Source organism: Setaria italica, chromosome III, assembly GCF_000263155.2.
Source record: "Setaria italica strain Yugu1 chromosome III, Setaria_italica_v2.0, whole genome shotgun sequence".
Classification (NCBI taxonomy): domain Eukaryota; kingdom Viridiplantae; phylum Streptophyta; class Magnoliopsida; order Poales; family Poaceae; genus Setaria; species Setaria italica.
The window spans coordinates 40,447,437-40,461,415 of NC_028452.1; the positions used below are offsets into that span (position 1 = coordinate 40,447,437).

A 13,979-nucleotide genomic window follows, 5' to 3' on the forward strand; every position below is an offset into this window, starting at 1 on the left:
AGACATAACATGTGCTACAGTTGGCATATTTTTTGTCAGTGTAGCACTAGGTAGCCCAAACTTTGCATATCTGCTGAAAATATATAAGCTGATTTAAATTATCTTGAACTCAACTTTAATAAGCAAGTAGTACATCACTTAAATAACTGCAGAATATGAACTTCAAGTTGCAAACACTATCTATAAAACCAGGTAAGATTTGATAAAGGAAATTAAAAGAATGCAGCACATATATATGTGCCTTATCAGGCAAGTTTATTACGCCACATCGAAACATTTGCATCATTTTAACTGAAACATCACATAGAAGAAATGAACGAACTGTTATCAGAAGCGTGTTTCAGTGCATATATTCCAATGTTCATTGAAACATTGATATTGCTAGCACGACTTTCAAGATGTTCCATGGTGCGGATCTAGGAACAGTTTTAAACTGCCATCAGTTACGGGGGACAAATATACGCAAAAGCCGTGGACATCTTGATGTTCCACAGATCAGCAGTTTTTGCAAGGCACTGCAACATCCTCAGGCACTGGTGAAGACACATGCTCAGCATTACCTATCATACAATGAATTCCATGCCAAATTGCATCCGGTCTACAATCACACTTTGTTATCCTGTGCGCCTTCAAGCTTAGGCCTTTTGTAGTCATCTCTTCCATTCTGCTCATGTCTTCCAGCAAGCTGAGCATCATGGCCCTTGTCATGCTTCAATATGTGATCATCCTGCTGGGACTTGTGCTCATAACCATCACTTTGCTTATCAAATGGTTGAGGGTGTTGTTCTTTACTGTTCCTTGGAAACTCCCCATCATCAGCAGTCGTTGCCACACTCTGTTCGCCATTGTGGCCATTCTCCATTGCAAGGTCAACATGTTGAAGATCCGGTGGAGGCATGCTACCATGGGACAAATTCTGCCTCTTATCCTGCTTGATCTTCTCATCCTCAACAGCCAATTCAACACCATGTTCTAGCTCTCTCTCAAGTAGATCATCATCATCCATCACATTTACATTTGTAGCAACTCCACCTTTTGATTTTCTTCGCTTCTCTAAAGCTGCTTTTACCTTATCCTTGTCAATTTTATTCATAGCATCCATCCTTGAGGATGACACACCAGGAGCTTCATTGCCACCAAGAACACCATCTCTTGTTTCATTAGAGTTATCGTGTGATCGATGTGGTTGGTGTTCTTCCTTTGGATTACGAAACTCATGACTGGACTTGGAATGATGTTGTCCTGGTGAGGATTTTTTGTCACGATGAGATCTGTCCGTTCCAGCATCAGATTTAATTCCACTCTTGCTGCTCTTATCTTTGCTGCCACCATGGTTACCATTGTCATTTTGAAGCATTTTCGGGCCAGAAATATGCTTGTCTGAATTCGAGTGTCCAACGTCATGGTGACCTGGAGCACCTGTCAAGGAAGAATTTGGCAGTTTGGATGCCTGATGATATCCATGAGCAGATGGTTCCTTGGAGTTTGCTTCAGATTTTACAGATGAATGTGGATTGCGCGCACCAGCAGAGCTCCCTTCAGCTTCACTTCCCTGTGATGCTTGTGCCTGTGTTGTACGGTTTTGCTCATACAACTCCAACATTTGATTGCTAACCTCTGCAATCATGGACGACAGGAATGTTTTTATTGTCAGATGAGATATGTGCACGTCAGACCACATTGTTATAATAAAATAATAATGATAACTAAGTTTGTATTAAGAAGAAACGGGGAGACACCCTTACAAACACACACATGCCAATAGTTTAATAAAATAATAGCTAATAATTAGGATAATAATAAGAATTTCCATGTAGTGCATAGTTACTTCCTGGTCTTTAGAGGCTACTAGATTTCTGACAGCTGGAAAGTTGCTAGTACTTTTGTTGTTTCTTGGTTCCAACCAAACAGTAAGGTATTTGGCCTCCTAAGCACAATGGTTTGTGACAAGTGACCATTAAGAATTAGAAGATGATTGCTGTTTTGTGTATTATTAAACCTAATTGCATTTGGAACAGTGCTCTTCTAAAGATATAGCATAGCTCTAAAAGGTTAACATTAATAATAAAAAGAAATGTGTACACTAAAAAATATCACTTGTAGACAACTTCAATATACCCCACAAACAAAAAGGCCGTAATATAGCAGCACGTAGAACCTACAAATATACAAGCTGGCTGTGGCTGGGGCAGCGGGCCCGTCAGGGTGCGCGCTGCGTTGGGAAGAAACAGGTGAAAGGCTGGAGGAAGAAGATAACGATTGGTCGTGGGATGCAGATCAAACGGTGAACAAAATTAGAGTGTCAGGAAGCTCTAAGACACTCAGGTGTGCCAAGGACACTCTCAAGAGAAAAACAAGCCCATATCTAGGGTGGATAGCATGCCCAGAAAATTGCCTGATGCAAAGCCCTCATTTGACAACGCTTGTTAGGCTAAACTATGTATACTTCTGGTTGTATCTATTTTTCTTAGAATAGCCTTAAAACTATGTTACTTTCCTCTGCAAAGGCATGCAAATGGCTAACATGTACAGTTTTTTGGAAATTGGATTGTATAATGAATTAAGACACAGAAAAGGTATTATGACATTATAAAAGTCCAAAAAAACATGTGGGACGAAATGTATTTTCAGCTTTAGAAACAATGATAAAAAAATCTAATCTTTTCTTCCCGTGAAAATTTCGGTTTGAAGGAATTTAGAAACTTCATGATACTAAAACTCATGGTAACAATTCAATCAACGCATGCCAAACCATTTGCAGAACAAATAAACAACATAGAGCAACTGGAAACATTTCATACTTTACAAATAAAAACCAACCTTCAAGCTGTCGTGGTGTGACATCAAAATCCTGCCACCAAATCTTATCACCATCAGATGGAAGCTTCACTTTGAGAAATTTAGCAGCCAAAAAGATAGCACCTGCTGCAATATGATGAGGCTCGAATTGCAGGCAAAGCGAAGTACGCAGCCTGTACAGTGCACAACATTTTAAAGTGTAGTAGATACACAACTGTGAACTGCAATTTCAAAAGACAGCAAGGGTAGCATTAGCATACCCATCATTTACAAAATTCCAGGCAACCTGAGGAAGTGCATTTGCACCACCAACATTGAATCTCCTTATTGCTTCAACCAAGGGCTTGTAAGCATGGTGAATATTTAGGTCAAACCCAAGTGTTACAAGTACAACTCGCTCCCCAAGTAAAATAAGTTCTTTTTGTTTATCATATATTTCCTGCAAGAGGAAATATTAAGCACTAATATCAGTGGAAGTAACACTTAAGTAAAGGGGGGCATATTGCTTTTGAATTAAATATGAACAAGTGCATGCAGAAAATAAATCCTACACAGATTAACAAACAGGAAGCGGAGAGTACTATCACATTGTTCGTGCTCGATAAAAAGGAGCATAATTTATTTATAAAAAATGCATCTTTGAAATTAGATTGTTCAGCTCTGGTAGCACCTGAGGATGATTTGAGCAACCACAAGCTGATAATGGAAGCGCACACAGGCAATTACTGATGAACATCTTTATTTTGTTAGATTAGAAAATAAGAGTCATAAATGTTAAACATTGATATTAGTAGCATGTGCACCTTAAACACAGAAGGAAAAGTAAAGACTTAAGAGTGAGATTTGAATCTAGATACAGAAATGGAACAAAATCAAATGTCTTCTTGCATCAGGTAAATTATGTGAATGGATAGCTTATACAAGAATATAACAACATTGTAGCAGTGTACGATGAAACAAATTACAAAGTTAAACACATACTAGTTATCAAGTAAAGAGTATGCAACAATTAAGTTTGACAGTGATAATCATGCAGGACAAAATCAAGTGCTAGTACTTCTTGATCAATATAACAGACAAACTAATCCATTACCTTCTGCTGCTTGATTCTCTGACCAGCATTAGGATCCTTCTTATGAATAATCTCGTAAGAAACCACAATGACATCCTTCAAAGGTCTAGGTGTTTCTTCAACTTTTCCAGCCAAGAACATACAAACTGTGGCAATTATCTGTATGGATATTAGATTACGAAGCAATTGATCATTTGCATTAAAAAGTTTGCCAAACTTTTTCTCTCTCTTTCTTTAGTTTTGTTTAATTCTTGTAAGAAACTCTTTAAAAAAAGTAAGAAAGAGTATAATAGAAAGGACGATTATAGTAATTCAGAATTTCTGTTCTACTAGAAGTGTGAGTAAAAGGAAAGTTCTATACATAAGAAAATTAAACTCTCTTACACGAAGCTATTCACAACATATCGCACATTTTCCATTCATACTGGCGTAAAGAAATTAAAAAAAAAACACTGCACAGGATCAAACTTAGCTTGAAGGAGTAAACAGACACTAGCAAAGAGTTTACGTCGTACTAGTAGTATTCGGTTTCTAACATACAAAAGGTAATGTGAAAATTTGAGTTTGTCAATCTCTTATCAAGCATCAAGATCCTGTTAATAGTCATCAGGCATACAAAATGGAAAATGCATATCATTTGTTTAAACTAAACTTAATAGCACCATCAAAGCTCAAGGGAAGCTTTATCAGCAATTGAAAAACAACTCGATAAGCATTGAATAACACTCACTCGTCTATCATTTTTCGCATGGGATTGGCGAAGGTAAAAGCGATGACAGAATACCATAGCTGTAGCAATCGAAACTTGAGGCCTACAAACAGCAAACAGATGGAGGGAACTTTATGAGATAAAAGTATGAGCTAAAGGATTTACTTCAGCAAAATCGATGAGAATACAATCCATTAAACACTTAAGAGACATTGATGGATTCGCATTAGCAATACAATTTGCATCAAGACTATAACCACTGAAGAAAATGCCATGCTTTAGAACACTAGCAAAACCTCAATCCATTTCTCAAATGCCAGACTATCAAGTATAACAAAATTTAAATTATACTAGCTGCACAAATTTCTCTTCTCGGTGACAGTATGAATATCTTGATCAAAACTATGTTGATCCCATAAACAATTGTAGATATGTGCATCCATGACAATGTCCACTCAAATTACTTGATAATAAGAACATAAGCTAAATAGCTGATATAACAAACATATTTTGAAAAGACTTTAGCATTACTGCAACATTAAAGTATCACTTCATTTCTTCATTTAAATGAGTGTTCTTAAAATTTAGAAAGTGAAATGCAAAGATAGCCAACAAATATAGAAGTAGATCAATGTATCCAATCTTACACTTTAAGCTTCATGCCCAAGTCTTGCAGAAAACTGCAATACGACTTTCGAAGGCTATTCTCTCTCTTCAAATCAATGCCATCCCTCCTGGATGGAGAATTTTCTTCTATTTCCTTTCTACTGAAATACCACGATGGACCGAGTTTCCTGGCTTCCTCACGCCTACCCTGGGTAAAGCCATTGGGACTATTGTCCACAACTCCGTGATGTGACGAATCACTTGGCACCATAGCCATGTAGGTTCAGTTACAATCAAAATGAACTGATGAAGAATTTATTTCTTGAACTCCTAGTCAGTCTCTGAATAGAGAAGATACACCTGGTGTTATGACAGTTACCAAGAAAAAAAAGGGACGATGTGGCACACTGCAACTTCAAAGGTACACTCAAGCTAAATTCCAAGAATGATTAGAAAAAATGGAAAATAATACTAGTTTGCTAGCATGCTAGAAGACACAATAATACACAACCATGCCCAAATACATTAAGGCCCCGTTTGGGTCCAAGGAATTGGAATCTATTTAATGGAGTAGGCTAATTTATGTTGGAATGTGGCATTCCACAACTTTCCAAAGTTTAGATATAAGCCTATCTTAAATTCATGGGGTGGGAGATGGAAATTGATTCTATAGATTATGGTTATTAGATGGAATTCAATTCTTATAGCACGCTCTTAGACTCGCTTCTCTATAGTAGAAGTGCAGCATACAAGTATCTCTCCCATATCACCAACTATAATATACAACTATATTCCACATACAATTATATTAGCTTAATTAATTTGTGTCTAAATTATGATTATTAGGATGGAATTCAATTCCAATGAACCAAACGGGGCCTAAACATTTGGTGATGATTTATCTGATAGTGCATGGTACATGCTACTCAAAATTTAAGAATGCCTAACACTACTATCTGTTAAAAGAAAGCATCCCACTATTAATAATTAATGAAAAGTAATAAAAAGGTTAAAAAAATTAGCCAGATCAGATATACAAAATAGTTCATCCTTCTTTCCATTCCAGCATTCTCCATCCCCATCTTCAAGACCCAATATTGCTACCGACTACCTACCCAGCAGAGACCCAAACATCTTAAAAATCGTGCGAGTAAAAGAACAAGAACCACCAATTCATGGACATAAATACAATCCTTGGATCACCTAATACCCTACAACCATGCACCACAATCCCAACTGCCGGCTTACTCGTTTGTATAGCCAATCCCAATTGTGGAAATCAGTTATTAGAACCAACACCTCACAAGATCACGATTTCAATCTACAGCACCGTGTAAAAACAAAATTTCAACCTAACTCAAGCCAGTCAGGACACTTGACCAAGGTTGCATCTAGCTGCCTGCCTTGCAAACTCATGCCCCTATCAAGCCAATTACCCTTACTCATTTAGTCAACAAGACAGGATCAAGAGCCACTAATTCGTGGACAGAAATACAATCCTTTCATGACCTAATACCCTACAAACCACCATGCACCCCCAACTGGCCAATTTTTCGTATGTATAACCAAACCCCAATGGTGGAAGCCAGTTACTGGATTTCACACCTTGCAAGACCGCGATTCGAATTTAAAGCACCATGTGAAGCCACGATTCCAACCTAAATCAAACAATTCAGTACTCAATTGGGGTTGCTACGGACTACCTGCCTGGCAGAGCAGGAAATCTAGAAAACTCATATTTCTAACTCGAGCGGGCTACCCTACCAGTCAACAGGGAAGGATCAAGAGCCACCAATCCGTTGACAGAAACACAATCCTGGCTTGACCTAATACCCTACAAATCGCCGAGCAACCCCAATCCACAATTCAGTTTGCCAATTGTTCGCATGTATGGCCAATCCCGCTGGTGCTAATCAGTTATTGGAACACACACCTCGCAAGACCGCGATTTGAATCTATGGCACCCGGTAAAACAGGGCTTCCAGCCGCAAGATCACCCACCGCCGCGCCTCAAATAACATCGGCGTCACCTAATCACGAAACCGGAAAATCAACGCATCTAGGGTTTCGAAATTCCAGCCCCGACCCAATTACTCCAAGCCCCCCTTCCCATTGCCCGCAGATGGCAATTCGCATGAGCACCCTGCGCACCCGGCGAGAGACACCGGCCACCGCTACGCGCAATAGGACGGGTATCGATGGGGGAGGGAGTGAGACTAACCTCGCCAGCCGCTAGGGTTCCGGTGCCGCCGCCACGGACGCCTCCAAAGCCGAGGGAGCCGTCGCCACGGCCCGCGGGACGGATGGCGCGGAGGCGACGGAGCTTCGCGGACCCCGGGGTGCCAACCGTCGAGACCCTCCGGCTCACCGCGCACGGGCGCTGCCTCCGCCGCCGCCGCGAGGGGGTGGGGGCGAGGCGCAGGGGAAGGGGAAGGGGAAGGGCCGGCGCGTCCCGGCCTGGGGATAACTCGGACGTAAAGACGCAAAACCCTAGACTGTTTGGATTTTTATTTGTTTTTCGTTTCGTTTTCTGCGGTGTGCTACATCCCCTGGTTTCTTTCGACGGAAGGATACTCTGGATTTTTTTCTTTTTCTTTTTCTTGTTTTTAGATATATGTTTGCGTATTGATATGTCGATACGCGCGTGGATTATGAGACTCGGACTTCTATTCGAAGAAATGTCATATTCTGATTTTTTTCCCTCACTTAAAAACCTATTTAGGCACTTTTCGATGGAATGATTTTGCATTTGGGGATAGAAATCATCAAAAGAGGATCTGGATAGCATTTTTTATCATAGCTTAATTTGAATAGAATACGAATTGGATAGTTCATATTCGGATATTGAGTTGATATTTTGTAACCTTTTGCAATTTAATAAAATTAATTAGAATCCTCTAGATTTTGTTTGAGTTCATTTAAAGCCTTAAGATTCCTCTGTGAATTTATTAGGCATTAAAGCTTTTTCTAAATTAACTCAATGAACATAACCTATGTGTGTTGCATTCATGCCGGTTGCATTTCTTATTTCTTGGGTGTAAAAAAAAGTTTAAAAATGTGTTCTTACGAATGTTAGGTTCTTTGATAATTTTTTCGAATTTATCTAGAATTCATTTTTTTTAGAGCTAAATCTATTTATTAGAACGCTCTAGATTTCTTTTTCACATGTTTCAAGTATTTTATTTGAATTCTTGTGTCCCAATCCACTGGGAATTTTTCTAGAATTTTTGGGATTTTCAAAGTATTTTTGTGGCTTAAATGAATTATCTAGGTATTTCTAGATTTTTCTTTACACGGGTAATTAATTTTGAAAAAAAAGAAGTTCTCTATCCTATTAGGCCAAGCCCGTGGGCTCAATCCGCTCCGACCCAACCCAACAGGCCCAGCTCAACCAGCGCCAGCCAGCTCCACGAGTTGAGCAGCAGTGCCGCCGCCGCTGCCTTCTTCTAGGCGTGCGCGCCTCGCCACCCTAGGGTTCCGTGCCCCTACAAATAGCGCGGCTCCCCTGCTCAACCTGCTGCTCCGTTCCGCCTCACCCCTCGTCGCCTTGCTCTGCGCCGCTGCCTGAGCTCCAGCGTCGTCAAGCGTCCGCTCGTTGTTTCGCCGCGGCGGTGCATCGTTGTGCAAAGCCACCACCGCCGCAAGCTCTGGGGCGCCAAACCGAAGCCTCGTGGCCTGCCCTCGACGCGTCCCCACTGTCGGAGGTCGCCGCCCGTGTGAAGCTCCGCGCCCCCGTTTTTAATCGTCTGCCGCCAGCCAAATTCCGGCTGGATTCCGCCTGTCTCTGCCGCCAGTGAGCACCGGGGAGATCCCCTCGACCTCCTCTCTCTAATCTGTTGGCCAGCCGAAGCCCTAGGTCACCGGAGCGCCGACGATTAGAGCGCCAAGATCGCTCGGCCGCCATGGGAGTAAAAGGTCCAAGCTTTTATGATTAGACCCCTAAAGACCCTGTAATTCTTTATCCTTCTCCTTGTGTCTTGGCAACTTTACCGAAAACCCCCTAGAAATTTCCAGTTCCTTTCAATCTAACCCGAACCCTTCAGTTTTGCAGATCTAAACCTTAGCCTTATCCTATTTGCGAGCACTATTTTATGTGTCTTCCAGATCTTTCTTGCTAGCCCTTCAAATCTATATTTAATTGTATCTAAGTGTTGTTTCCGTACGTTTTTAATTATTGTTTGGTGTACTGTTTCTTATTAGATGTATTTGTTTGCTTGTTTAGTTGCTTTGGATGATTGTGTGACGCTAGAAGGAGCGCAGTTCGCGAGATCTCATGAAGAAGACTACGAAGACTCTAAACACCAGAAGGCAAGTTGTGCCCTTGATCACATTCTATCCTATACACCATTTATATATGATGATGAAACATATGCTATGCACACTTGAGTCTTAATTTGATGGGTCCTAATTAAGGATTTACCTACTTTCCATATTATTCCTTATCAACCTGAGTTTTACTTTTATATATGTTGGGTAGCCATGCTAGTTTCTATACCTGGTTTATGGTGGGAAGTAATGAATAATGATCACTACAAGAAACCATTTAATCTATAACAAATAAATTTTATCACAGATCGCTGAAAAATCATCATAAATCAATTTTTGTGACGGTTTCAGATAACGTCATGTATTGAGCGTCACAGATTAAATAGATCAATATTTTTTCGTAATCGTCATAGATTGATGCAATCCGTGACATTTCTTAACCGTCATAGAATAGCCTAAGGCCCGCCCGGCCCAACCTAAGCCTAGCTTTAGTGACAAAAATAAACGTCACAAATAGCTGCCACGTGGAATCATGGATGACGACGTGGATGACAACATGGCTGCTTACATGGATGATGACGTGGCTCCTTACTTGGATGATGACATGGCTGCTTACGTGGATGACGACGTGGCTGCTTACGTGAATTTTTTATATTTTTATATTTCTTATTTTACGTATTTGCAAAAATAAATAGGCGATCCAAAAATTTCTAGAAATAGCCTTTTGTCGCTAGATCAAACCGCCATTTGAAATGGCGGTTAGAGCAGTGGATGCAGGTAGCGTCGTTTGAAACGACGATAGCCTAGTATCGCCGATTGAAACGGCGTTTCAAACAGCGGTAGGTAGCTCCCTCCTCCAGCGTCCGGGTTTTAGTGTGTGTTGGCAGCTATAGCCGTTTGTTTTCATGTAATTTTGTCTCACAATAAAAAATATCTAGTTACATTGGAAGCACTAAATATTCAGATATGTCACTTTTGGTTGCAATATGAAACTTCGTAATTTGAGAGAGGTAGAGAGCTTCTAGGAAATAATTGAAATTGAATTAACTCAACAGATAGAAACGAAATTCGCGCACAACATATGAACAACAACAACTTTAGGGTGAACAATTAAATATAGATTGCAGTGGCATGTGCGGCAAGGATGCTATCCTAAACATGTGCCGTTGTTAAAACTAGTTTGCCTTAGTTAATTGAAATATCCGGGATAGAGCCATGTCTATTTTATAGTAGAACTGGCTTTGCGAGAGCTGGGAGGGCCTAGCTTCATAGTATCCAGCATCCCCAAAGGATGGCGGAGACAGGGGGCGATCCTTGTTGTGGTGGTATGGGCACTTGCACCATGGATCAGTACAAATCAAGTCACCTGCGATGTTAACCACCCAAGGATTTGCATCAACTTTGGATTGAAGATTCTCGATCTTATGCTCGAGGTCAAAAATCTTGCACTTGAGATAGTGGATGTACTCTTGGGTTGGCTCAGGAAGTGGTGGATCGACCCACTTCGTGTAGCGGTAGTTTCCTTCATTGAGATAAGACTGAACGTGATGTTAGTTTATAGCATGAGAAGCTTAGGAAGAGTAAATAAGTAATAACTCTACTCACCAAGCCATACAGGCATTGAAAGAAACGCAGGCTTGCATCACCGTAGCCATCATACAGCTAGACGACATAAGCCATGCTATGGTGACACATTGGCCATGCATCATGGCGGTCGTCATAAAGCCTAAGAGAGTTTGGAGTGGCGTAGTTAGCCCTATCCTCCAGAGGGTCGTCAAGGGGTGCCTCATACTTCGTTGGGCCAAAAGAACCAGGCCAAGTGATGGTGGGAATAGGAGCATCCCCTCCTCTTCCCCTCCTCCCATGCCATTGTTCTTCCTCTTGCTCAATGGTGTGGAAGGATACGGGAGAGGGAGGTCCAATATAAGGAGTGTTGAGATGGAGATGCACTGCACCCCCATGTGCTCAGTACCCCGTTGTGTTCAATCATCTTGAAAAAGGCTAGATATCGGCTTTGCAGGGACGTAGGGCTCAGTGTGTAGTCCCATCTGCCTGAGAAGGCTTCATGTTCAGGATCCTTGCAGTCTATAGTGTAGGCTTTTCAGTGAGGATTCACATCAACATTGTTTTACCACTATTTGAGTACTGTATTGGTCGCAGAGCGGTATAATAGGATTAGTGTGGAATATTAGTACTCAAAGCATAGAGACGAAATGTTATCACGGTACAAACAACAGTACAATGGCATCCGAGGCGCTCATCATGACAAACCTAAAGAGCACCTTCTCTAGGATAAAATGCCTTAGGTAATGTAAATTGGTGGAGGAGAAGTAATATTCTATTGGGTGAACCATGGAAGTTTCCTCTTCCTCACTGTTTTGGAGGAACATTCTGCCTCCTGCATCTTCATCTTCTTCTGTCTCTCTTCTTCCTGGAGGAGTTGCGCCTGACGAGCTTCGAATTCTTCCTCCTGTCATTTTAGTGCTGCCTCGCAAGCACCTAACTGGTCGTGCCTCCTCTGCAGTTCATCCTCCTTGCCCTTCAAATGGATCTCTTCAAATGGATCTGTTGTTGGCGGATGCGTCGCTCTTGCTCGAGCCGAGCAGAACGTGCCACGTCTCGAGCCACTTCCAGCCTACCATAGTATTGGGTTTTGGTCTCTAGCACCACTGGGATTATGGGCACCTCCCCTAAAGGCCTAGTGTCGATCCATTCCATGAATATGCATGCCTGCATGTTCATTCCTGATTAGTTCAAGGTACCGGTATGTAGAAAACATATTTAAAATTTTTATGAATGGCCTAACCTTGAAATCATCGTTAATGTCAGGACACTTGAAGTACCTACACCCCTTCTTCCCCTTAGGTATGCGATCCTCCCACACCTGCAACCACGCACGGAAGCTGTAGTGGCATTTGGGGCGCTAATTCCATGGTGGAACCCCATTTTGCTCATCCCTCCACGATGAAATTTCCTAGAGGGAGATGCAACCTCACTACAAATGGTGGATTCAGGTTGGGAAGTGTTAGTAGTGCATTTGAACGTTGCCTGAACGTCTCATATATAGAATGCTACTGACATGGTCCATGGACCATATCCATAATGGTAAATGGAAAAGGACATGCATGGACATCATAGCCTGCACTGGCCTAGCTATCAAAGTCTCTGCACCGGCCTACAAAATGTAACCTACAAAGGAGCACACATCATAGTCTACAACATCGTACACATCATAGCCTGCATAAGCCTACAAAAGATAAAGGAGATCCTATGGACTAAATGCGTCCTCACTTGAAACAAGGAGCACTATGACCACGTCTCGCTGCCCGCTGCGTTGCTCTGGTTTGGAACCAGTTGTATGTGAAGGGCTCCAGAGGGGCAACCTTGTGAGGCGAACGTCCTGGTGCGGCTGTAACTGGTGTCGCGAAGTCCTGGGTGGAGCCCTGTGTCGGAGGCACGGGCGCGTCACCCAACTGCGAAGGACCTATCTCAGTGTTGTAGCTGAAAATGGAGTCCACCCATGCTAAACTTGTTCTCTGGATCTCCTTCTCTACGGACTCCTCATCGGTCCCTCCACGGCTTGTGTACGCTGTTATCGAACCAAGAAGTGTTATTGTCAATTTCGTTCCATATTTGTAATGGAATAGAAAGCATGTATTGATGACACACCGAAGTCATCCACACGAAGTGGAGCTGAAGACGGTCCTTCTGCACTATATCCTCGGTACTACTGCGGAGCTGTGTGATAAAATTATAAGTTAGTATGAACAATTGGAGAACAATTGGTCAATGGAAAATGACAAAGTAACGAACACATACCTGTGGGGGTCACATACTGCGGACCTGGCGCTTAAGTGGAAGGACCTGCTGCAGCAGCTGCCCAAGACAGTGCACGTGGAGTAGTCGACGCCCCGGGGTGGCTGCATGTGCCTGTGGTGCACAAGATGCCCCGGGGTACGCCGGACGAACGGGTGCAGGAGAAGACAAACTGGGGTGCTGCGTAGGTGGTGCTGAAAATGACCTGGGGTAGGCAGCCCATGGTGGAAGTACAACGTCGGTGTGACGACCACGGCAGCTGGCGGCCCGTATAAACCTACTACACAGGCGCTCTGTCCTCTTGTACGTGGACTCGTGCTCTTGCGGAGACATGGTCCAGCAGTGCTCCATGTCGGACTTCATCGTCGCCTGCACCTCTGCAATAATGCCGTACTGTTGCCAATGACATAGTTCAAGTTAGGCACACCACATCCCGTGCAAAGTGCAACATAATCCAAAGCAGTTTGAGTAGCAAATGATGCAAAAGCGTACCGCGATGTCGAAGTTCACATCCTTGGAATGCGGGTAGGTCTGCGTCAGAGGTGCGGTCTGTGTCGGTGCCTGCCTTGGAACATGCATGACGATGTATGTGTCCTCGGCAAGTACCACTGCAGGTATGCTGCAAAAGTGTCATCGGAGTGTAGACGGTCCTCGTGCACGAAGTCCTCCGAAGCGGCCACCCACATCTGCAGGTTGGCGGTGCAGTGTTCT

The 13,979-nt window shown here is 42.4% G+C and overlaps 1 protein-coding gene across 2 annotated transcripts; it reads right to left on the reverse strand.

Annotated features, from left to right (window-relative positions):
• Window positions 1-212: 212 nt before the first annotated feature.
• LOC101762552 (cyclin-T1-4) lies at window positions 213-7,662 on the reverse strand. Of its 2 annotated transcripts, none has more exons than XM_004962614.3 (7): window positions 7,408-7,662; window positions 5,228-5,527; window positions 4,602-4,683; window positions 3,893-4,030; window positions 3,060-3,238; window positions 2,821-2,972; window positions 213-1,617 (listed from the first exon to the last, which is right to left on the reverse strand). In XM_004962614.3, exons 2-7 carry the CDS (start codon window positions 5,461-5,463, stop codon window positions 605-607), a joined length of 1,800 nt encoding a protein of 599 aa, XP_004962671.1. In that variant the 5' UTR covers window positions 5,464-5,527; window positions 7,408-7,662; the 3' UTR covers window positions 213-604. The 2 variants fall into 2 exon arrangements, with proteins under 2 accessions (XP_004962671.1, XP_012700417.1); XM_012844963.2 differs by having other exon boundaries at window positions 5,228-5,546.
• Window positions 7,663-13,979: the final 6,317 nt, after the last annotated feature.

Bases quoted from the DNA above. Each gene is read 5' to 3' on its own strand.
- LOC101762552 (XM_004962614.3), bottom strand. From the start codon at position 5,463: ATGGCTATGGTGCCAAGTGATTCGTCACATCACGGAGTTGTGGACAAT. The intron at 4,684-5,227 runs GTAAGATTGGAT...TGCTGTTTGTAG, and splicing joins TTGGGCATGAAGCTTAAAGT to GCCTCAAGTTTCGATTGCTA. The intron at 3,239-3,892 runs GTAATGGATTAG...TTCCTCTTGCAG, and splicing joins AGAGAATCAAGCAGCAGAAG to GAAATATATGATAAACAAAA.